The following is a 23,982-nucleotide window of genomic DNA, read 5'->3' on the forward strand; positions in this document are numbered from 1 at the left end:
TATGACTTGAACCAGTCAAAACAGGTAATGATACATAGAGCGTGCACATACTGTACGTACACACACACACACACACACACACACACACACACACACACACACACACACACACACACACACACACACACACACACACACACACACACACACACACACACACACACACACACACACACACACACACACACAGGATATCCAAAAAACAGGAACTGAGCAAACAATAGCAAGTAATTGCTAAACACTGATCAACCTCAGTGAAGGTCCAAAGTCAAAACAGCCTCCAACGCAGTGACGAAGGTTTAGGTTCTTAATCACCACCCAGTCCCAGCCTTGTCTCTGTTTGGACAGCCCTCTACGGACAAAAACAGCCAACAGGCCCAAAATTGAATCACTTTCAAGCTTTAGCAAACACCAACAAGGTCATTGTTCCTCAATACAATCACTCACACTCTCATTTCCCACCTTCCTTCCCGGCTGCTTTATGCCTGACCAAGAGAATAATGTTACTTCCACACTGTACAGCAACAAGGAGACCTCCCCTCTGCTCTTGTTTCTTGCACTCTCTGCATTTAGCTACAGTACATGTACTAAGTAGTAAGTACTGAGCATGCATAATAAGGTCCATGTGGCTCAGTCTAACCTGAGACTTGTCACTGCTGTGATACTCTTAGCTACATCCACACTAATACGTTTTCATTTTTAAATGCATTTTAAAATGAAAATTATTCTCTGTCCACACAAGCGTTTTAGCACTGTTCCAGAAATAATCTTTGTCCATACTTCACACCTGAAAACACATATTACATTTGACATTTGACAGCCATTTGACAACAATATTCATGAAACGCTTGTCAATTCAAAAAATGTTTCCCCTTTCTGTTGTTGATCTAGTAGTCTGTGGATTTAGCTACAGCTTGTTTTAATGACTAATAGCTCTGGGCATCTATACTCAATACATTGGCTCACTGTCAAATTACGAGACATTAATGATGCAGGGGTTGTCTGACTTACACAGTAAATTAGGCTTTACTTCAATGTGTGTGCAGTCAATTGATCCCAAGCATTGTATCCTACTATGTGTTTGGTAGAAGTTGACACAATCATTCACTTTTGTCTCTGTTCTTAGTGTTTGGATGTAGTCTGGACCCAGGAAGAAGAGAAGGCGATGGCTTTAACTTTACAGACTTGTCAGGATGGCCCGAATGCATTCACGTTTTTCCTTACCACTCAGGTAACACAATGTGCACATCTATAAGTACACAAGCAGAAAAACGTGGCGCAAAGCTTACCTGGCGTTGCAGGGGCTATTGCGCTGACAACACATCGATCTGCGTGTTCAGGTTGCAGTACCACACTCTGTCTCTCTCACTCTCTCTCAGACTCCCTCTCTGTCTCTCTGTTCTGTCTATCGAGCTCTGGTCTGATGTCACACACAACAGAAACTGTTGCCTAACAAGGCCAATTTACGCTGAGGTCGGGCATGTCCATATTTCGGCATGTGACGTCAAACACAACAGAAACCATAGCCTCATAATGCCAATTTGCACAATTGGTGGGCACAATTTGCCCACCCGCCACAGACAGACAGACAGACAGACAGACAGACAGACAGACAGACAGACAGACAGACAGACAGACAGACAGACAGACAGACAGACAGACAGACAGACAGACAGACAGACAGACAGACAGACAGACAGACAGACAGACAGACAGACAGACAGACAGACAGACAGACAGACAGACTCACACACACACACACACACACACACACACACACACACACACACACACACACACACACACACACACACACACACACACACACACACACACACACACACACACACACACACACACACTTGAACTGTATACAGTACATTTATCAGCCATCAAAATGTCGCTTCATGACAGCCTATAATGCCACTGGGCAGTCACTTGAATAATAACTTGCTCCTGCACATATAGACAGTATTAGCATTATACAATGCAAATGTAACTGTTGCTACCATAGACAAAGTCAGCAACACCTGTAATTCAATATCCATGTTGAATTAAGCACTGGTAGTCTAGATCGTTTTCACAAGTTCCCGCCTGTCCAGACACTGGTGTTTTCAAAACAAGACGTGGTCAGCAGCATTTTGTTTTAAGGGTTAAAAAAACCCAGAGTAGTTTGGATGCTAGGCACAAACATAGCAAAAGTTAATAATCTTAAAAATGAAAATGTATACGTGTCGATGTAGCCTTAATGATTTCCAATAATATAATCAGTTAAATAAAAAAATTATAAAAAAATTATACACTATAGAATCCGTAATAAATGTAAAAATAATTGTGAAATGTGAATGCTTAGTGACAACTTAACATTGCATATTCAACCTAACTTCAACAATCAACCAAAGTCAAATTGGAATGCGGTAACAAAAGAAGCCAATCAAAGAGGAGGGTGTCGTACCTGACCTGCTGTGTTGGGTGAGCAGCATCCACGGCTTTGTCTATAGAGGACTATATAAAGCCCTCTAAACACTGAGTACCCACTCTCCCTCCCACAGCTTCTCTGGCCCTTTCACACAATGTCTGTCTGTTCTGCCTGCCTCCCTTTAATTATCATTCTTATTCTATCACCCTATCTTTCTGCCTCATGTCTTTGCTTGTCTCTTCATCTGTTCAGTAACTAAAATGTAAATATAACGCAATTTAAGACGTTTTTCTCCTCTCTCTCTCACCCCCCCGCTCCTTACTTTAAGTCTGTTATGTGTGACCGCGACCCACACTGTCCTATGAGTCAAGTCATAGAAGAGTTTCACTGTAACCAGTCATCCCTGTCTCTCGTTCTCTTCCTCCCTCCTTCCTTCCCTTCCTCCCTGGCCTCTCCCTCCTCCCCTCCCTCCCCCCCTGGCCTCCTTCCCCTCCCTCCTCTAAGCACTATAACATATCCAGGCTTGTCCTCTAATACTTTACTAGTACGAAGTTCTCTCCCACTTGCCATTCACACTATTTAAAACGCACATTACATTCTCCACCCTTTGAGTCCGAGGAGCATTTCACAATACCATGCTATAAAACAGTAGACATTAGTCTGAAAACAGCCCTCTCCTTTTGGAAATCATTTTGATATAAGGTTCTTCAAGGTACAACCAACTAAGATATGCCAGGAATGTGGAGATAAAGAATGCATTACCCGAGACTCCGAGAGGAGCAGGGAGTGTGTTTGTTGTTCAGTGAGGCGCAGGCTGCATTTATGTGGCTGACTAATCAGGGATCAAACAATACGTTGTAGTTCCCTCTTGCACACGACAACAACACAAGCACCACGCCAATGACTAATAAACAACAAAAACTAAATCACTGCATAACAGTTTTTGATAAAGAAAACCGGAAGCGGATACAAAGACTATTCCACCAAGCATATCTGTCTTTCTTTTTACTATAGCACACACAAAGGCTATTGAAATGCCTAAAAGATATTAAATCCATTCTCGTTACAGGCAAACTGCATGCTGTCCTTGATTATCTGAATGAACAGATGCTGCCAATTATGAGAATAAAAACTACAGATGAGGCACACACTTATGACAATGCCAGAGTGACTTTAGATTTCCACATCTTGATGATATACTTGAGTGGATTCACCCACCTTTTGCACAATGGCCCCCAGCTCCTGACAGAAGGTTATGATGCTCTTGCTGGCTGTGTATCCACTGAGCTGGAAGAACTGGTATCTGAATAGATATGGATTTATGCATTAAAGACTGAATGAAACGTTAACAAAGCAGTGCCCTTTTGTCATTCATAATTAAGAGGACTAAAGTCAACGTCATAGCAAAGTCAGCAAATTTGAGTCACGGCTAAATACACGCAGGGGCAACTGATTGTAAGAAGGTGAAAAGCCAGGTATATAATATACTTTGTTGTACGATGGTGTTGCTTGCCAGAAATGGCGGATCTACAAGCTCACAACACGTTGTGAGCTTGTAGATCGGCTAAAGCATGACACCATCATACAACAAAGTGTAACTTAACTCCAGGCAACGATGGTGAGAGAAAGAAAGCGGGGGTGGGCTTTTAAAGATCAGATGAGATATCAGCATTTTAACAAAGGGACAACATTGCACTGCACCAAAACATTCCCTTTGAAAGGCTAAACCTCTAGTTGGAACATTCTACGTTCACTATTGAAACGAACGTCTGTATAATCAAATTAGTTTGAGCTTATATAAATATCCAACAAAACAAAACAAAAAACACAGAAAAGCAGATCAAACAAAGCGTACTCTGTATTACTTGTGTATCAATTAGATTACTCAGATACCACAAACCTGTTGAGCAGGGAGAATAGGCCTTTGGCAGAGGTGATGAGCTCCACGACAACCTGCAGTACATGGGCAGGCAGCTTGGTGGTAGTCTGCCCATCGTAGGTGTTGACGCGCCAGCGGCCCTGGATGCCCATTTGAAGGGTGTGGGCTACGGCACGCAGCTTCTCCGTCAGACCACGCAGGCTCTCGCCTCCCATACCATATGTCTGGAGAGTACATAGGCATACACATGCACATGAGTAAAATCCTCAGTGTTCATTTAACTCTGTGAGAACAGAAATCTCTCAAGGGAAGGCAAAGGCAAGTTTATTTGTTTAGCACATTTCATACACAAAGTCGATTGAATGTGTTTTGCACAAGGATATAAATAATAAATACAAATTCTTGCTATATTCTTAAAATGAAATTAGGCTGACTTTGTTATTAACTTGATGCGGTTATTACAATGTTGTTCAGAACCCATAATTACACCTAGATTTCTGGCTTGGTCTTTAGCCATCAGAGACAGTCATTGCACTGACACAGAGAGTACATGGGACAACAATCATTGGTTGAGAGAGCTATACATAATGTGCATGAAATGTGCGATAAAAACAAACGTGCCATGCCTTGCTTTCACAATATATATTGTTTCTGCCAATATTCTCGTAGTGATTGATGATAAAGAGATGAAAACTATCACTGATTACCCATTGAAAACAGTAGCAAGTGCTAACTAGAAAAATAGAATCACATAATGCAACTAAAAGAAAAGAGCCCCTCATGTCTCCCTTCCTTCCTGTGGCTGTCATTATGGTTTTCTAACGAGCAGTGTGGGATGTGACCCGTCATAGACACAGATTATTATTATCTCTGGTCAAGAGGCTTGGTCCTTGTAAGCCTGCCTCATACAGAGGTCTGACCACATCAGCCAGCCCCCCTGAATAAACACACGTGCGCAGTAAAATCCTGAGTGTCGATTTAACACTGAGATTGTAGAAATGTAACCAAATGGACCCGCAAGGAGTTACAAATGGATAAATGAACACTCAGGACTTGTACTGTGTGTCATCAAGTGTCATCATGAATCTTTCATGGCCATTTCAAAGCTGTGCTGGTTAATTAAGCGACCGTGTACTTGAGAGAGCATGTGGTCTTGTCATGTTCCATCGCGAGTGTCTCTCGCAGGTCGGACAGTCATTTACAGAATGCCAGCCGAGCACACACTTGTGTCTTAAGTGCCAGACTTGAGTGCAGATCAAAAAGATGTGTGCATACTCTCAATCTTAATACAGCGAGAGGGAGTGAGGCGTTTCTAAATGAAGAGAATCTCGTGTAGTGAAGGCCAATCTGTTCTCTTTTGTAAACACTTATTTTCCACCATTGTGCCCATGTGTTAAGCTTTTAGAGAAAGTAGTTCTTGTTCACACACACACACACACACACACACACACACACACACACACACACACACACACACACACACACACACACACACACACACACACACACACAATCATCAATTATTCATTTGTACTTTGCATTAAACAGTCGCTAATTCTCAGGAGCTTTTGTGACTATTTTTTAAGCTAACGAGCGACACAAGTTCAGTCATAAAATTACCTGGCACTACCGGGGGGCACATTTACAAGTGTAAAGTGTTTACAGGTACTGTAGGGTGTACTAAGTCACAGTTAGCTGCTCTCCTGTTGCTGCTCTGAATATCATTCAGCTACTTTATTCAGCCACCGTCTTCCCATATCCACCTGCTTAACCTCTTGAACCCCAGCATGCCTATTCGGGAGGGAACGTTCACCATAAACTGCAGATCTACAAGCTCAAAACGTTTTGAACGTAGATCGGCTATTTTTGGCGAAGAGATTTGACGGGGAAAAAAGTGTAGAGTACAGAGTACAGTTGTAACTCAATCCTGTTTCAAGACTAGAGGGTTAAAAACCCATTCAATCCGGGAACACATCTGTGTCATTTTAGATTTGAGCTATAACCATTATTTTATACTTTGGCTATTAAAAAATAGCAGATATACAAGCTCATAGCACGGCGCCACGAGCTTGTAGATCTGCTATTTTTGAAAAATCTTTTGTGCAAATCTTTGAATACATATATTTTTTTAAACTACATTTTTAACTCAAATCTTCGCTTCTGGGGGGGGTCCCTGGAACAACATATTTTGATGGGGGGTCTCTTGCAATATCCTCACAACCAACCAGTGGACCCCGGCCCACAGGTTGGGAACCACTGATTTAAATAATTTGACAACAAGAAATGTAAGCTGCCTTAGCTGTGGCCTGATGGCTATCACTCAAGCTGGAACCTTGCCTGGTACTGCCCACCCTCAATTAATCCTTCCATGGAAACAAAGGCCATTCTGAGAATGGGAGATTTTTTTCCCCAATTGTTTACATAAGTTTCCTGAGCATTCTCTGAAAAGTGAATATGTAGAGACCATGAAAGATAAAAGAACGGAGCGCGTAAGAAAGAGAAGAGGGGGGCGTATATTAATTGCGTTGCATGAGAGAGAGACTCACAATAGTGAAAGGAGGAAGTTTTATTTTTAGCAAACTACAAACACTTCCCAAATTTGCATGTAAAGGATTAGGTGGATGTATTTGTGCGAGGTCTAAATCGGCTTTGGTTAACTAGTCCTTTGATTTAGCAAAGAAAACTGAAATAACAATTGTATCGTGATGCATGTGACTGACGGCGATCACAAAAAAACAAAACTAGGGGATTAGGTGCAAATGCTAATGCAAACCTCTGCGGCATGGTCCTAATCTATGTACTGTACGGTAAGTGGAACTGGGTGGACCAGTACCAGGACTTGTCGGGCAAAAAGGTTGGTTGTTGCTTAAATTGGCTGGATTAGTCCAAGTCTATTACAGCTCATGGTTCAGCAATACAAACAAGACCACGGTCCCATGAAAATGAACCAAACAGCTTGCAAAAAAAACCTTCTGATTCTATTATTAGAACATTGGCAAAAGCAATATGCAAGACCTACATTACAGAAATTGGTTTCATTATGGTCATAAACAGAAACACACAACACACACACGCACGCACGCACGCACGCACGCACGCACGTCACACACACACACACACACACACACACACACACACACACACACACACACACACACACACACACACACACACACGCACACACACACGCACACACACACACACACACACACACACACACACACACACACACGCACACACACACACACACACCACACACACACACACACACACCAGCCTCTCTCACCAGAGAGCAGAGTTTCTCCACAGCCTCCAGTATGAGTTCCTGGTGTCCTATCTTGTGGACCCCCAAACGTTCCAGGTCCTGGGAGGACAACTGGAGTAGATCCACACCTGACAACTGCCACTCCGAGAACGGGTACTGCTGGAGGGTAGGATCCATACCTGATAACATTGACACACACACACACACACACACACACACACACACACACACACACACACACACACACACACACACACACACACACACACACACACACACACACACATTTACTTAGCAAACGTTTGGGGAGATTACATGTAAACTGTAGAAATATGAAATATAGAATCTTGAGGACATATGGCATATACTGCAGGTCAGGAACACGAATGCACGCTCGTTCAAAGTCACACACACACACACACACACACACACACACACACACACACACACACACACACACACACACACACACACACACACACCACTCGAGGGAACTGACAGAAACTCACATGTGCATGCATAACAGGTAGAGACATGTGGACATGAACATGCCCAGAGTCACAGGATGAGAGGGGTTAATGACATAAAGTACTGACTGAACATTACAAGTAGTATCTAAGCCCAAAAGGACTTCTCTACTTCAAAACAGGCAGGTATAAACTGTACACACAATATCCAAACACAAAGGACGTCACTGTGTAGAAACGGACACAAATTAAAAAGTCCTTATGTCTGACTTATCATACTGACATAATTGACAAAAAAAAGTTTTTTTCCCAGTAAAATCATAACTTCTATATTCTATTCTATTATGTTATTATCAAGCGCACCTGGAACATGAAATATTCTGAGCAACAAACCAGTTGTGCAAGCAGTATGTAATCTTGTGACTTGTTACAAATGTGTTATTACATGATGAAAAGGCCTGAATGTTGCAACAATCAGTGTGATGATAATAAACCATGCATCTATATAGGGACACCCATTGTTATTTATTTGTAAGGCAGGTGAGTACACTGCATGACAGCTGTGGGAAATATGAATGTACAGTAGGCTATAAATCAGCAGTAGGCCTATCTTACAGAGACATGCTATAAATCACAATGTGAATCTTCTCATTGCAGCAACTTTTGAGTGTGGGGGCAATTCCCCAGCCCCAGTTTGTAACCTACTGACTGAGTTGAAATGGCTAGTTTGTTGACAGCGAACTAGAATAAGATTTGTATGGCCTCTCACTGCTACAGGACACTTCCTCATTCCACCTTTCCCTTCCAAGAGGATTGTAGCTGGCAGTGTTGCCAGATATTGCGAGAGAAACAAGCAACCGGGTCTAGGAAAACAAGCCCAAAAGAAGCAACTAAATAGGCCACATGAGCACTTTTAAAACCTGTATGCATCGGCTATTTGAAAATAGCACAAGTACAAGCACACAACAGCTTGTAGATCTTCTATTTTCAAAAACTCTGAAATAAAATGTGGAATATTTTTGAAACTTTCAAACACAAATATGCTACATATTAATTTGGGGGTCCATGACATGAACATATTTGAGAACCACTGGTTTAAATAAAAATAAAAAAATGTGGAAGCAAGCCTAAATAAGCAAGTACACTTTTAGAAACAAAGCCCCAAAAAAACGCAACCCAACCAATTTTTTAACAAGCAACTTTACAGAAAAAGAAGCCCAAAGTCGCTTATAATAAGCAAGACCTGGCAACACTGCTTCTATTATGGACCTGTGTTACAGTACGAGCCAAAATACCTGAGAACCGAAGCGATCAACTTTATAAAAAGCGCACAACGCGCCTCACCTTTAAGCCACTCGCTGACTTTCTCCTCGCTCCACGACGTTATAGGCTCCATGCCTATCGGAGTGCTGCTGTTCGAGTCGCTTCTTCACGTCCAGGCCGTTCTCGCGGATTTCTACTACTTCTCCGGATTGTTGAACCACGAAGGAAAAGTTGATCCTGATCTCGACTCCTCCGATGACGATCATCGGCACCACCACTCCCCCTCACAGGTAAAGTGTTCCCTGGTGGCCAATAGTAGTGAGGAGGAGCTGTCTGTCTGTCTGTCAGCCCCTTCCTCCACATACCTGAGGGTCTCCAGTCCAGGGAGTGGGATGGGGATGACGACGAGAGGAGGAAAAAGTAGTAAAGTATTTTTTTACTGAAGTGAAAGTATCAATACTGCAATGTAGAAATACTCTGTTACAAGTAAAAGCCCGGAATTCAAAATTTTACTAGAGTTAAAGTACAAAAGTGTTGGCATCAAAATGTGTTTAAAGTAGTACCAAATATAGAAAGTATTCATTATGCAGAATGTCCCATTTCACAACTTCAATATGAATACAAATCTTTTGAAAATAGCAGATCTACAAGCTCACAATGCGTCGCAATGCAACCTATTGTGAGCTTGTAGATCTGCCATTTTCAAAAAGCCAAAGTTTAAATAGAGCTGAAGAGGTCAATGTATGTTTTGTAATAATAATCCAAAACTACAAAGTAGTAAATAAAGTTTTCTAATCATTGTAGTGGAGTAAAAAGTACAATATTTGAAGATGTAGTAGAGTAGCCTAAAAGAAAAAGTGTTGAAAATTTGAAATAGTCAAGTAAAGTAAAAGTACTTCATAATTGTACTTAAGTACAGTGCTTGAGTAAATGTTCTTAGTTACTTTCCACCACTGGATGAAATGCTTATATACGCGGTTTTACAACTCTCCTCAAAGTTTATTTTCAATGTTACAAAGCTTGGAAGAAGTATGCAGAGTTTTTACTAAGTAATTACAATAGATAGATAGACCTACCACAATGTAGAAAAACCTCAAAGTTTTACTTGAGTAAGAGTAAAACAAACTATTGGCATCAACTATACAGTAGAAAATAGCCCATTCAAATTTCACCATAATATTTGATTGGATTGGAGGCTATATGTGTTCATCATTTTAATGCTGCAGCTGGTAAATGTGGGGCTGATTTTAATAAAGCCTACTGTGTGCTGGGTAGCTTAACTAACCAGCTAATAATACATAATAATGTATCAGTTAATGTGTTAATGCTTTGTATTAATTTAATCTGTCACATAATATTTGTGGAGTAAAATGTACAACATCTGCCTCTGAGATGTATATTGGAGTAGAAGTGGGCTATAACTTAAGTATCAAAACATGGAAATACTCAAATTAAGTAGCCCACCTTAAAAGTATGGTATGTGAGTATAAACATATTTGTTACTTTCCAACACTGAATAACTATTACAAAGCTTATGGTTATTGCTGTGTTGTATGGTGGGAAATATATTAGATCAGTCTGTTCTTAATTTGGAGCAAAAGTCCTAATCCTCTTTCCAAGTACAAGATTAGTCTTCTCTCTTAGCAGAGGAAATGTCTCCTAATGACGTGCGGACCACACTTACAGAAAACACATGTCCTTGTTTGACCAATACTTCAATAATATGTGCAATAGCTGTGGTACTTGTTCAATTATTCATAAAAAGACAGTTACAATAATAGCAAGCAAAAGGAGACAATTGTTTTTAAGCTGCTGTGGGTGTGTTATTTTGTGTTGAGCACATTACTTTCAGTTAAATAGTGCCTTGGGGAATTTAAAGCTCTGTTCTGCTTTTGTCTACTAATTATCTTCTTTAAATAAGCAACGATTATAATAACAGAGGCATCCAGAGATATGGGCTAAAATTGTGAATGAATGCATAGCAAATACAGCGTATCTTTGAACGTTTGCAGGTCAATTTTTACATTTTGAGAGTTAAGTGAACACTAGCATCAGAGCAGTTACTATCATTTATTAACCTTAAACCTAACCCTCGTGAAAATAGTTATTTTACAAATCTTCAAAGCAATTCATGCTCAATTCCTGTAGTCACATCAGCCCATATACCATTACAAGTATAGATTTTAATTAAAGATGACCATGTAGCCTACTTCTGATCATCGCATCACATCTACACTGTGTGTTGCACAACAATGGCCAAGTACACTTATACTGATATTATGGTGTGTCTCAAATGAAAAGGCCAAAGTCAGTTGAAAAAGGTCAACCGTGAAAGAGTTGCCCTCTGATATCTGGCACCCCCTGCTGTTTGTCCCTTTCGACACAGATCAGAGGGAGCAGAAAGAGAGAAATGGTATGGACAAAGGTCTTAAAAACACTGACTGCCTGAATGGCACAGTGTCCCTGTTAGTATATACAGTATGTATGGCTGTCAACATCTTCAAATATTTAGAGAAATAGTGACAGGTCTAGCACACTGATATAGTTATAACTTTGCGTGTTCATACTGTATTTACTGGGACAAATTGTTCTCCTTTTTTATGAAAAGAACACATGGGTTCTTCTCCGGGTACAAAAGTAGCGACGGTCCCAATTGAAAATAATGTCTCTGGTGCCCTTTTATACAACAGTTCTGTCTTTTGAATAGTGTGCAGGTCAATGGCGTAATGCATTGATATCAGCCCAGTCATCAACGTCTTTTTCTTTTCTTTTTTGATCATTACTGTAAATGTCTACCATGACCATTGTCTAACCTATTGATTCAGAAAAAGGCCAATACTTTGCAATGGCACGGTAGACCTTCACAAAAAACTTAGCGAAGTGCTGATGTGTTACTGTAATCAAGGCTTATTTAATTTAGTTTGTTTTTTTCTCCAAATTGTCGTACTATTAGGTCTGTTTCAAGATCTTGCCTTTGGCCTGCATTTTACCCACCCCAAATACCAGAGGGACAGATTCGTGTTCCAACGTGCCGTTTCTGCTCAGCTGCAGTCATTACCATAGTCATAGCTACAGTTATCAGCAGTCAATGGTTTTCTGTCACTCACAGTTGTTTATCTTACGGCAACTTACATTGTGTGTGAAGCATATAACTCCAGTAGGCTACTGTCTTGTTGTTTGTTTTTAAACCCTACAGCAGGGGTCTTCAACAGGGGGTCGGGGACCCTTAGGGGGTCCTCAGAGTTACTACAGGGGGGCTGCCAAATCTTTGTGTGATATGATCTATTTTTTTTTACATTAACCACTTGAACCATAGGATCCCTACTCTGAGGAGAACTTTAGCCAACAATAGCAGATCTACAAGCTCACAACGCCTCGCAGTGCGAGGCGTTGTGAGCTTGTAGATCTGCTATTTTTGGCAAAGAGGTATAGGTGTAGAGGGGGAAAAGAGCAGACCAAGTAAAAAGAAAATAAGTTTAATCTGAAACACAATTTTATACATTATAGAGGGGGTCCCTGCTTCATCTCTCTCTCAGCTAGGGGGTCCTTGGTCTGAAATAGTCGAAGACCCCTGCCCTACAGTATACTTAGCTGCACATCATATAGTGGAAATACCAGTAGCTGTTGTGAATTTGTAGACCCTCGGTCCTAAGAGTCTTACTCTAACTATAAGGGTGGTAAGTTAATATTTCAGTTGAGAATAAGATGACACCAGGCAGTATCACATGACAAGTTCTCAATTTTATTAAACATATAGAGAATATAGAATATGGTACTGGTCACATTATGTGACGAGGAGATGTGAGTCATAAGAGCTAGAGAAAGAAAAGGAAAGTAATAGAGCAGGATATGAAAAGTGCAAATCTATAACCTGATGTTTACACTGTTGATGAGTTGCACTTCAACAACAGTAGCATCACGTATCATTGGTCATACAATGTCCTGATAAAGCAGTGACCATGGCATCACAAGCATATCTATGCTTGCTTACACAGATGGGAGTGAATTGGTACAAACGGAAAAGCCTCATAACAATAGCTCATATAACTCATCATTTTGGGATGTATACATTTGTGAGCTTGTAGATCTGACATTTTCACTGAATGCTCACCTATTTTTAATATATTTCTTTGGGCTTTTGCTGCCTATATTGATAGGAAAGTAGGCTGTCAGGAAATGGGGAGAGAGATGGGGGGGTGACACGCAGCAAAGGTTGTCGGGATCGGGGGTCGAATCCGCGACACGCTGTCAAGCTGGATTACCAGCCCCCGGCCCGCTCATTTTTTTTAATTTATGAATTATGACATGCCCAGAATAGAGATGCTTCATGTGGGTAAATGCCAGTCTCTATCTCTCGCTTTCCCTCTCTCTGACAGTAGCCTACTAATCATCAATCGTCCCTAAAAAAAAAGACAATCTGCCAGCCTATTTTCCTGATAAAATGTTGTTGATGTTGTTGTTGTTGTTAATGTAATTATGCTTTATTTATATTTCAGTTCTACATGGAGTCAGAGTAGATTTTTAATCGTCTTGCGTTAGTGTCATAGATTCAGTAGACAACACTGGATGATTACAGGTTCTCCATTATTGAGCAGTTAATTAATTTGCTCTCTTCTCTCTTCTACAACCCTATTAGGAGAGCATTGATACCTGCATTGAATATATGCTCCATTTGAGCTTGATTGAGTGTGACCAGAAGTCTGAAGTCTGAAAGTGCTCTTCTTGTATCCTCCTAACTGGCCCAATGCATTGTCATGTGTTAAATCTTTGTAATGATGCACACACACAAGGTCCACTAACACAAGCCTTCATGTGCATTTGTCAGAAAGATCAGGGTAGTTGTAAGAATTTATCTTTTAGGGAGCAATTTTCATGCATGCATGCTGACATCAAGTATATGCGAAGCACCTTTGGTTGGGTGTGTTTGAATTTAAATTGGGTTGTTTGGGTTGTATTATATATTCAGAGGGGAAGAGATATGTCTGATTGATTATTTACTGTTTCTCTGCTCACATCTCTCTTTCTAGTCCCCATCGCATTCCATCTTTTTGGTTGCAAATTATAAATCAAATTAAGAATGAGGGCAAACAACTGTCATCTTTATTATTCTATCTAGCCTAGTTTGCAGGCTGTTGTTATCGTGGGACAAAAATCTGTCATCTTGTTTGTCTCAGCTCAGACAGCTAATGTTCCCAGGGCATTTTGAGAGCCCCTAAACACACGCACGCACGCACGCACGCACGCACGCACGCACGCACGCACGCACGCACGCACGCACGCACGCACGCACACACACACACACACACACACACACACACACACACACACACACACACACACACACACACATCAATAAGCCAATGAATAACAGTCTAGTGGTGTCTCACTTCATTGCACATGTGGGCTGACTCATCTTACCCATGATCCTTCACTTCCAGCCAACAGTGTGCTACTGTATGGTGTCCCTCCGGGGTCGTTATAACTCTCGACGGGGAACACCTCTGAGTCACAACCGTCTATGATGACGAAGAAAAAGAGATTCCCTGTTGCCCTTAAATGGACATTACATGGGCGCTGACACCACATGGGCTTTGATGCCTGACAGCGTGTCCCGGGTTTGATTCCCGAGCCTGGCGATTGATTTGCTGCATGTCACAGCCAGACTCTCTCCCCATTTCCTGTCTCTCTCTCCACTATCCTATCGAATAAAGGCAAAATGCCCCCCCCCCCAAAAAAAAAACAGCCATTATGTCCAAGAACTGCACATACAGTATCCAAACTTCCATTGATCTTAGTAAAAGCATTTATTTGGTGTTTATTTATCCATTTGTACACTGGATTTTACTGTGAATGGTCACTTAAATGGAATGTATTTCATGTCCATAATGGACATGAAATACATTCCTCTCACAGGCTGTCAGTGTATCCATTAATATTCTATTAAGTAAGATACAGTATGTTATACGCCTTATACATTAAGCATGCTTCCCTTATGGTCATTCATGTGGTCTTAAAGACCCATGCCCTAATGTTTACTTCTGTGATCTTTATCAACGGTATTGATTTTTAAAGAGCAAAACCGGCCTTTCCCGTGTTGTCAGGGCTTTACTAAAGCATAGCGAGGGTCATGGTCTGGCTTCTCTTTAAATTTCCTCCTGCTGATGTTCTTTTCATTACACCCTGGTGCCACTTTTGCTGCAAGGCCATACTGTATATGTCTGGCAGCCATCCCATCTCGCCAAGGGGCCATAAACACAGCAACGCATTCAGTACATCCCCCTGATGTACCGACACCCTTGGAGAGACAAGGAGAGAAAGGCAGTTATATTATACAGCAATGCAGGATCGGAAATATGAGTGGAGGAAGAGGGGTTTATACTAGGTCCCCTCTTTTTCGGTCTACACCAAATCTCTTTGCCGAAAAATAGCCAATTGGCTATTTTCACCAATTGTTCGCCTCAAATTAGGGACGCTAGGGTTCAAACCAAGTGGTTAAAGAGGGGATGAGAACATTTTTGAATAAGAGAAATAAGTGGAGACAATCTGAGAAGAGAAGAGGAAAAAGAGGACACCAGAGAAGATATGAACGCAAAGAGATGAACGCAAAGTAGAATGACAATTAATGACCTGTGGGGCTATGCTGCTTAATAACCCAGGGCCAATATAGAGTTAGGAGGTACCATGAGGCTGCCACTGGCAGCTGCTTATCCATCACACAGACAATGCTGAGGGCTTTTAGAGCTAAGGAATGCCATTGACTTTGACCGTTACTTCCCACATATGACATGTGATGGATAACCCTCCCTCTAGGTGGCGTCATTTTAACCAGCAACCACCCTCTGAACAATGTGGCATGGCTTTGTCCAAGTGCATGTGCATGTGTGCATGTGTGTGCGTGTGTGTGTGTGTGTGTGTGTGTGTGTCTCTGATGTTTGGGTTGTTGTCCCTCTGAAAGGATGAGGTCCTCATGAGAAACAATGTGTATAGGAAACAACCTGCTATACCTGTTATAAACACAACTGTATATCCATGAATCTAGGTATAAACTTTGAACATTATGTTTGAACAGAAAGAAATCAGAGAAAGCTGAGACATGATGGAAAATGTGTATTTAGACTAAAGGCTCATGTAAAAAGAAAAATGTAACTGAGTGCTGTAACTGAGTGAACGATCTACACAGTAAAATCCGATGAAATAACTGAGTTAACCTGTAAGGGTCCATTTGAGCTTGCGATAGGAGACTCAAATGCAGGTCAATTGAGTCTCCTACGGGAGACTCCACCGGTCATCAAATTATTGGCTTAGGAATGCGACAAAAACAAAAAAATCTCCATGAATTCAAGGCTTCTTGGGGTGTGTAATTGATAGAAATGTTATAATTTTTTGAGTGAACTATACTCCTTGAAGTTAACGCTCTGGATTTGACTAATGGAGGTGTGGTTCAGTAGCCTATGTAAACGGTATCATAAAAAAACATGGTTATTACTCTAGCATGGGATACAAAGTCCAGAAGCCCTACTGTTTGATAAGAGGAGTCATTCTGTCTGGGCAGGACTGGGTGTGTGTCTATGCTCTATGCTGAATGTGTTTCAATGGTCAGAATGACACGTTGAGTTGAGGACCTGAGGTCGATTCTACAAATGTCTTCTAAATCCACAGTTTTCTCTGAAAAACGTATATTTCTATATCAGTGGTGCTCCCACTTTTTCATGTCAAGGACCCCCAAAATGATATATGTTTGGCCGCGGATCCCCATCTCAACATGTTGTGTTCCAGGGACCCCCAGAAGCAAAGATTTTAGTTAAAAATGTTCACTTTAAAATACATATATTCAAAGATTATTAGAGAAATCTGTTCTTTACTCCTCCTTTTTTCCCTTACACCAAATCTCTCTGCCGAAAATAGGCAATCTACATGCACACAGCGTGTATGCAGCACAACGGGTAGTGAGCTGGAAGAGTGGCTATTTTTGCTAAATGAGTGCCATGTCCGGCTTCAAGTGGTTAACAACCAAAACCTATGTTGCAGGTGAGGTCAGCCAACCACTTTCCCCACCATTTTGTCTTTGTGATACACCACACAAACATCAAAAGAGCTCCCTGTTGGACACCTGATATGTACAAGTAGGGCTTTGTGCCTGTCCATTGTTTCATTTCATTTGTAATTCAACAAAATGCCCTCCCTTCATATTGACTCGCTCTAGTTGCCAATAGTAACCAAAAGCTGGCCAAGAGTAGAAGCCACTCAGCCTTGAATGGAGCAGAAGAGTGGTGGAGGTGGAGGCTGTACTCTACTATTATATAAGATTACATGGATCATCATTGGAAAAGCTGTTATCAATGAAAATTGCATTGAATCAATTTGATGTCCTTGCCAGCATCCAAACACTGTTGGCCACATTCTATTCTATTATATTATATTTGCTGGTGAGGGTCTACAAATTGCAGATTCGAATGAATGGCTGTAAATGATTAGCCTGGTAAACCCTCCCTCCGGAAATCTCATTTCCATTTGATTTCAGGAATCAAATAGAAATGAGATTTCCGGAGGGAGGGTTTACCAGGCTAGTAAATGATGATCATAGTGTATTTCTGAGCTTCGAGGACCTCATAGCAACATAATATTCTACACATTCTGTAGATGCTGCATGTCCTTCTGTAATCATGATGGTGCTAGTATTCATTATCTTCTTTTCAATTCAACCCATCTTCTTTCGATTCAGTAGAGATGATGGAACAATCTCTCTTTGAATGCCTACCATCACAACATATGCTCTTCTATTTTGGAGAGACGCACCTGCTGCACGGCCAGTGGATGGCCCAGCAGCACATCAAAGCAGGCTGCTGTTTTTTTTAATTATTATTATTTTTAAAATTACAAATAACAGGACAAAATGCAGTTATAATACTGGAAAAATAAAATAAATAAATCGAAAATGTAATAAATAAGCTCGAGGTTATGAAAACCATAAGAATCTGTGATGAATATATTGCCTAATAGCAGGCTGCTGTTCTTTCAGTACCATAATCTTTGCATTACGTATTTGCAATGCATACATTTCACCAGACGAGGGCGTATAATAATAAGCAGAGTAGGGCGGTGCAAAGCCAGGAGGGGGAGGGATGGATGGATAATGTTCCTGCTGGAGTCAGTCGGCCAATGACAGCTCGAGTTCCTTGCACACGATAATAGCCGATCTGCAAGCTCACGAGGCGTCGCAGTGCTACGCCTCGTGAGCTTGCAGATCGGCTATTATTGGCACGCGACACCGTCGTACGACGAGGCACAAAAACCAGGCTCCACAGCCAGCGTTGCCATGTCTGCGTATTATAAGCGACTTTGGGCTTGTTTTTCTGGTAAGTTGCTTGTAAATATTGGTAGTTGCGTTTTTTTGGGCTTGTTTCTAGCTCTGGTCCATAGCGTTAGAAGGAGTTCTTCTAACGCTATGGACCAGAGCTAGGCTTGTTTTTAAAGTGTAGTTGCTTATTTGGGCTTTTTCTAATGTTGTTTAAACCAGTTATTCTTAAACATTTTCATGTCAAGTCAAATATGTAATTGTCCACAGACCCCCCATATTAAAATATGTTGTGTCAGTCAGGGACCCCCATACAAGATTTGTGTTGTTAAAATGTTTGTTTGATTGATTGATTGATTGATTGAATATTTTATTAACAGTTTGCAAAAAAGCACAGAAAGTACATTTTAATACAAATACAATGCTAAAAGGATTAGAACCCAAGAAAGCACTATGGCTTGTTTCCATTGGGGTTCTGTGCACTCAATTCACTGAAACATTTAGTGACAGACACATTTACAATACTATGCAAAAGCATCATATAAACGAGTAGTAATCAAAAAGAAAAATGTGTACAGTAAACAGTTCTGTGGGGGGGGGGGGGGTGCATTTCTGGTGATAGACATTTTTTTTTACAGGGGCAAGTTCCGAATGGCAGCCACCTGTAAGTGCTCTTTTAGAGCGGGTTTGAAGGAGAGTTTTTTGTATGACTGTTGGTAGGGCATTCCACATTTTGGTGGCATAGCAGTAGAACGAATGTAACCCCTTGTTTGAGCCAAATCTGGGTTGAACGTGAGAGCTCCCTCTGGTGTCGTGTTTGTGGACGTCTTTAACGTTTTTGAAGTAGTTTGACAGGTACATATGGGTGTCTTTGTGTTTGAGGTGTAGTGTATCTTGTAGACCAGGCCCATTACAAGTTGCTGTACTCTGTCCCCTACCCTGAGCCATCCCACCATAGCAAAATTAGCAGTGTTTTCAAAAACATATTCCACATTTTTCAAATGGTCTTCAAGACTTTTTTGGGGGGATGGGGGGGGGGGATAGCAGAGCTACAAGCTTGTAGATAGCAGGCTATTTTCAAATAGCCAACGTAGATGTTTAAAGGGCTTTTTGGCTGGTTTTCATAGACCTGGTTGCTTGTTTCTCTCGCAAAACCTGGCAACACTGCAGGCTTCACACACAGTCAGTAAAGCGCTCGCTCGGCTCTTTGCTCTGAACGCGCTGCTGCTGACGGACGGGCAGAGAGAGAGAAAGAGAGATTTCCCTCACTGTCCAAGGAAGGGATAATATCACTTTAGCACCAGGAGAAGAAAACCCTAAAGATATAAAACACGTCGTCGACGGCACAGATAATAAGGGCTTTGGGCTTAAATTGACGTTTGGAAGTGGTATTCTTGCAGTGAGTGAGGACGACTGGAACGGGATTGTGTTCTGTTCTTCTCCCTGCTGACTGTCAAACCCGGGGTTTGCTGAGGTGGAACACCTGAGGAATCTGCCTTTCATTTCCATTTCCATTGATTTAACCCATAAAAAAGGGATATCGTTTTGTTTGTACACCTCTGTTGTTGTGCTTCGTGCGTCTTGCATGCGTGTCCTCTCCTCCAAGAGAGTAAAGTCAGCGCTTATTATAAACCAATCTCGTCTCTATACCTGGACTTGTGTGACCAGACTGAACACATCGCTCTCTTGACTCGACTGAAGGTATTCTGGATTAATCTGGAAGTCTGGTGGAGAGTAAACTATTACCAGAACTCTACATTCTGAAGAAGTCCCAGATCCTGCAAACATGCCTCTTGCGCAAATCGCGGAACCATGGCCCACGATGGAGCTTGTGCAGCTCGAAACGGAGGTAAATAAATCACTGTCTGTTGCACTTCATCATCAGTACTAGTAGTTCGATGTATTCAGTGGTGGAAGAAGTACTAAATGTTTTACTTAAGTAAAAGTCTCAATACTGCAATGTAGAAATGCTCTGTTTACAATAATGTCCGGAATTCAAAAGGTACTTGGGTAAAAATACAAACGTATTGGTGTCAAAATATACTAAGTAAAAGTACTCATTATGCAAAATGGCCCATTTCAAGTTTTTAAATGTATAAGAATATCAGATCTACAAGCTCACAATGTGTGGTATGTGAGCTTGTAGATAGGATATTTTTAAATGGAATTGGGTAATGTATGTTTTGTAATTATAATCATAATCTACAAAGTAATTAGAACTAAACTTTTAAAAAAAAATTAGTGGCGTAAAAGTACAATATTTGCCTCTGAAATGTAATGCAGTAGAAGTAAAAGTATTGACAATTGGAAATACTCCAGTAAAGTAAAACATACCTCAAAATTGAACTTAAGTACAGTACTTGAGTAAATGTACTTACTTTCCACCACTGGTTAAATGTATTGATTGAAAAGTGTTACAACCATAATGATTTGACCATCAGTTCCTCCAAGTCACCCATCATCGATCAGGAGTTAATTGGTCCATTCATTTATGACGTGAACAACAGATCAAACAGACCAACTGTAAAGTCACATCATAGTTCAGTTTCAAACTTCAACTTGATTGTCTCACCACAGGTTTACAAGTGTTAAAACACTGAACAGTACAATCTTCCATCTTTGCTTGTAGCTGTACATACGAAAGTTGAACAGTTTATTCATTTAGTAAAGAAGAAAAACAAGACTTCATTGGGAATGTACCTAATGTTGACAAAAATATAGATATATAAGTATTGCCTAACAATACAAGGGGGCTAGTCAACGCAAAGAGGACTACCACACAGTAGAGAAATTAAAGTATGTGACTCTTGTGGGACAGTCGGATAGTATTTGTCATCATAAGTAACTCTGCCAGAGCTTACAACTGAAGAAGCAAGCCTCTAATCTGTGATCTCACAATCCAGTCCAGCGCTCAGCTGTATATGCTGATGCTCAGTTGTCTATATTACAATGTGCAACATTGTATTCTCACTCAACAGTAAACAAGCCAACATATAAGTGTATACAGTGTATCTGCCCATTTCTAAAGTGGCAATTTAAGGACTTTTAAGACATTTTTACCACCTGAAATGAAATCAACAAAGCATATTATAAAAAAGTGTCAAACATTGGCCAAATGTAAGAAAGAGGCTGATCTACAGTACATGCTCACAACGCCTCATGTTGTGAGGCGTTGTGAGCATGTAGATCAGCTATTAGAAGAAATATTTTCTGTGGAACCGAACAAACAACTACAATTCCAAGTGCTTGTCCCCACTTCAAATATGATTATTTTGGAGGGTCCCCACAGTTCAAATATGATTATTTTGGGGGGTCGAGGCCCGAAAAGGTTGAGAACCAATGGTCTATAATCTGGGATGTAATGAGAATGACCTAAGTTCTTCATTCTCTGTGGACTCAAATATTTGTCTGATATTAAAGAATAGAGACAGGAGAAACTAGTATAAATTAAGCTTAAAAAGCGTTTAGGACAAAGTGCCCCAGGGCAGCATTGTAGCCTTATTTCAACTCATTTTAATCAGTGGAAGTACTTGGCATGAGAACCTATTGTATGGAAGAACCTCCCTTTCTTTGTAATAGAAAATTAAATAGAAAAAATATTAGTTTTAGATAATATTAATGTTTATCCCTGTCTACTATAATCATGTGCCCCATTTATAGGTTTCACACACGCACCATATATGTCGCCTAATTGCAATTATTTGTTGCATAATCGTCATAATTTCCATGTTAAAAATGTTCATATATTTTCAAACATAAAAAGAAAAGTGTGTAAATAGCAGATCTATAAGCTCAAAACACGTCGCAACGTGTTTTGAGCTTGTACATCGGCCATTTACACTATTAATGGGTTTATTTGGAAAGTGTAAAGTAATTAAATATGTGAGTTATTTGTCCGCCCTTTTATTTGTCCGCCCTTTGTAACTTTTGTTTACGAAGCCTAAAAACCAAAAAGAAATGTATTTTTTTAATGCATAATGTTCCAATGTTCAACAACAGAATTAAATTGTTAATCGCAATTATTTTAGTGACAATCAATATATATATATATTTTTTTAAGATGTCAAAAATGACATAATCGTGAGTGACAGCCCTACGTACACGTACAGTACATGTTATCATTCTTTAGGTGGGCAGGCAATTTGAGATAAGGAACACTGAGTTGGGTAACTCAGTTACAGTATGTAGGCCTACTTCCTGAAGTCCAAGAAGAAAGACCTTGTAGATTCTTATCATTCAAGCATAGCAAGGCTATGGCATAGATAACCCCATTGTTATTGAACTGTTAATATAGCTGTGATTTGTAAGCACTTCCCATTTAGATGCAGAATAACTGGGAGTCAAAGTGTTTTTTCTTCAAACACTTCACATCTTGGATGTGCTGCTGCGGTCAATGTCTAAACTGTATTTTGGCTTAGAAGACCCAAGAACCTAGAAAAACTGAACCAAATAAAAACTGAAGCTAGTTCGCACTTTGTGCCAGCAACAGCATTTATTCATGCCTATATTAAATAATCATCAGTGCCAATTTCATGGCAATGAGGTTTTCGAAGCACACATTTTCTTTTAGGGTCAGATGGGACCCTGAAATGAAAGGGTCTCATTTTCATGCTAGCTAACGCTGAACTAGTTTAAAGCATTATTCTTGCCGTGTTTCTTCCTGTGTAATTAGATACAGTATAGGACTGTCTAGCTGTTATTTGGGCAGGCGAAGGAAGCTTGGAATTCCTGCTCTCTGTTTCCTATCTCCTTTTTTAATGAATAGCTTTCTATGGACCAATGCTTTATGCCATGGTGTCCTCAATGACATTCCTAGAAAGCAGCAATTAATTCATGCACCTGACCTCACTAGGTTCATTTGATTACAGATGCATCTCCTCTCTCTGCCCAGCTTCATATCCTTTTGCAGCTGAATAATTACTCCTACTCAGTAAAATCCAGGGTGTTGATTCGTAGTAAAACAATTGTACATTCTCAGAATAAAATTTAATTACTGTTTAACATTGCGTGGAATAACAGGAACTACTGATCATGAAAAGCCCCCCCCCCCCCCCCTCCCAGGCCAGCTAGCAAGGGACTTTGATAGGTGGAAAGACTTTGATAGGAGGAAAGACCCAGTAATGGCAGGCATAGAAATAGACTGATATTAATTATTCACAAAACACTCAGTGATGAGAGGTGGGACTTATTCTCAAAACTCCAGCTTATTCACACATTTCTGGGCCTAATTAATGAAAATCCAAAGAGACCTATATTAATAAACGTGCTATCATCTATGTGCCACGAACATGGCTTTCTAGAAATCCCAACAGTGCTACCACTAGAGACTCAGGGTTTATCAGTGTACTTGGAGACAGCAATGACTAATTCCGTTACAGCAGTCTGTGCCAGACA

The 23,982-nt window shown here is 40.6% G+C and overlaps 2 protein-coding genes across 6 annotated transcripts in view; one reads left to right on the top strand and one right to left on the bottom strand.

Annotated features, from left to right (window-relative positions):
* Positions 1-9,513, bottom strand: part of cnksr1 (connector enhancer of kinase suppressor of Ras 1) — a 36,902-nt gene extending 27,389 nt beyond the window's left edge. For both annotated transcript variants that reach the window (XM_080413297.1, XM_080413296.1), the window contains exons 1-4: positions 9,375-9,513; positions 7,585-7,742; positions 4,320-4,522; positions 3,638-3,722 (exon numbers count right to left, since the gene is read on the bottom strand). In XM_080413297.1, the coding sequence (XP_080269423.1) occupies positions 3,638-3,722; positions 4,320-4,522; positions 7,585-7,742; positions 9,375-9,426 (498 nt within the window). In that variant the 5' untranslated portion in view covers positions 9,427-9,513. The remainder of the gene's footprint in view (positions 1-3,637; positions 3,723-4,319; positions 4,523-7,584; positions 7,743-9,374) is intronic.
* rps6ka1 (ribosomal protein S6 kinase a, polypeptide 1) overlaps positions 9,425-23,982 on the top strand; it is a gene marked incomplete at its 5' end in the record, with an annotated part of 88,585 nt that continues 74,027 nt past the window's right edge. For 2 of the 4 annotated variants that reach the window (XM_080413298.1, XM_080413299.1), the window contains one exon: positions 9,425-9,583. In XM_080413298.1, the coding sequence (XP_080269424.1) occupies positions 9,425-9,583 (159 nt within the window). Of the gene's footprint in view, positions 9,584-19,810; positions 20,438-23,982 lie in introns of those variants that run through there. The other 2 variants (XM_080413301.1, XM_080413303.1) reach the window with 1 other exon arrangement.

This window comes from Gymnoscopelus braueri (assembly GCF_963280865.1).
Source record: "Gymnoscopelus braueri genome assembly, chromosome: 19".
Taxonomy (NCBI): Eukaryota; Metazoa; Chordata; class Actinopteri; order Myctophiformes; family Myctophidae; genus Gymnoscopelus; species Gymnoscopelus braueri.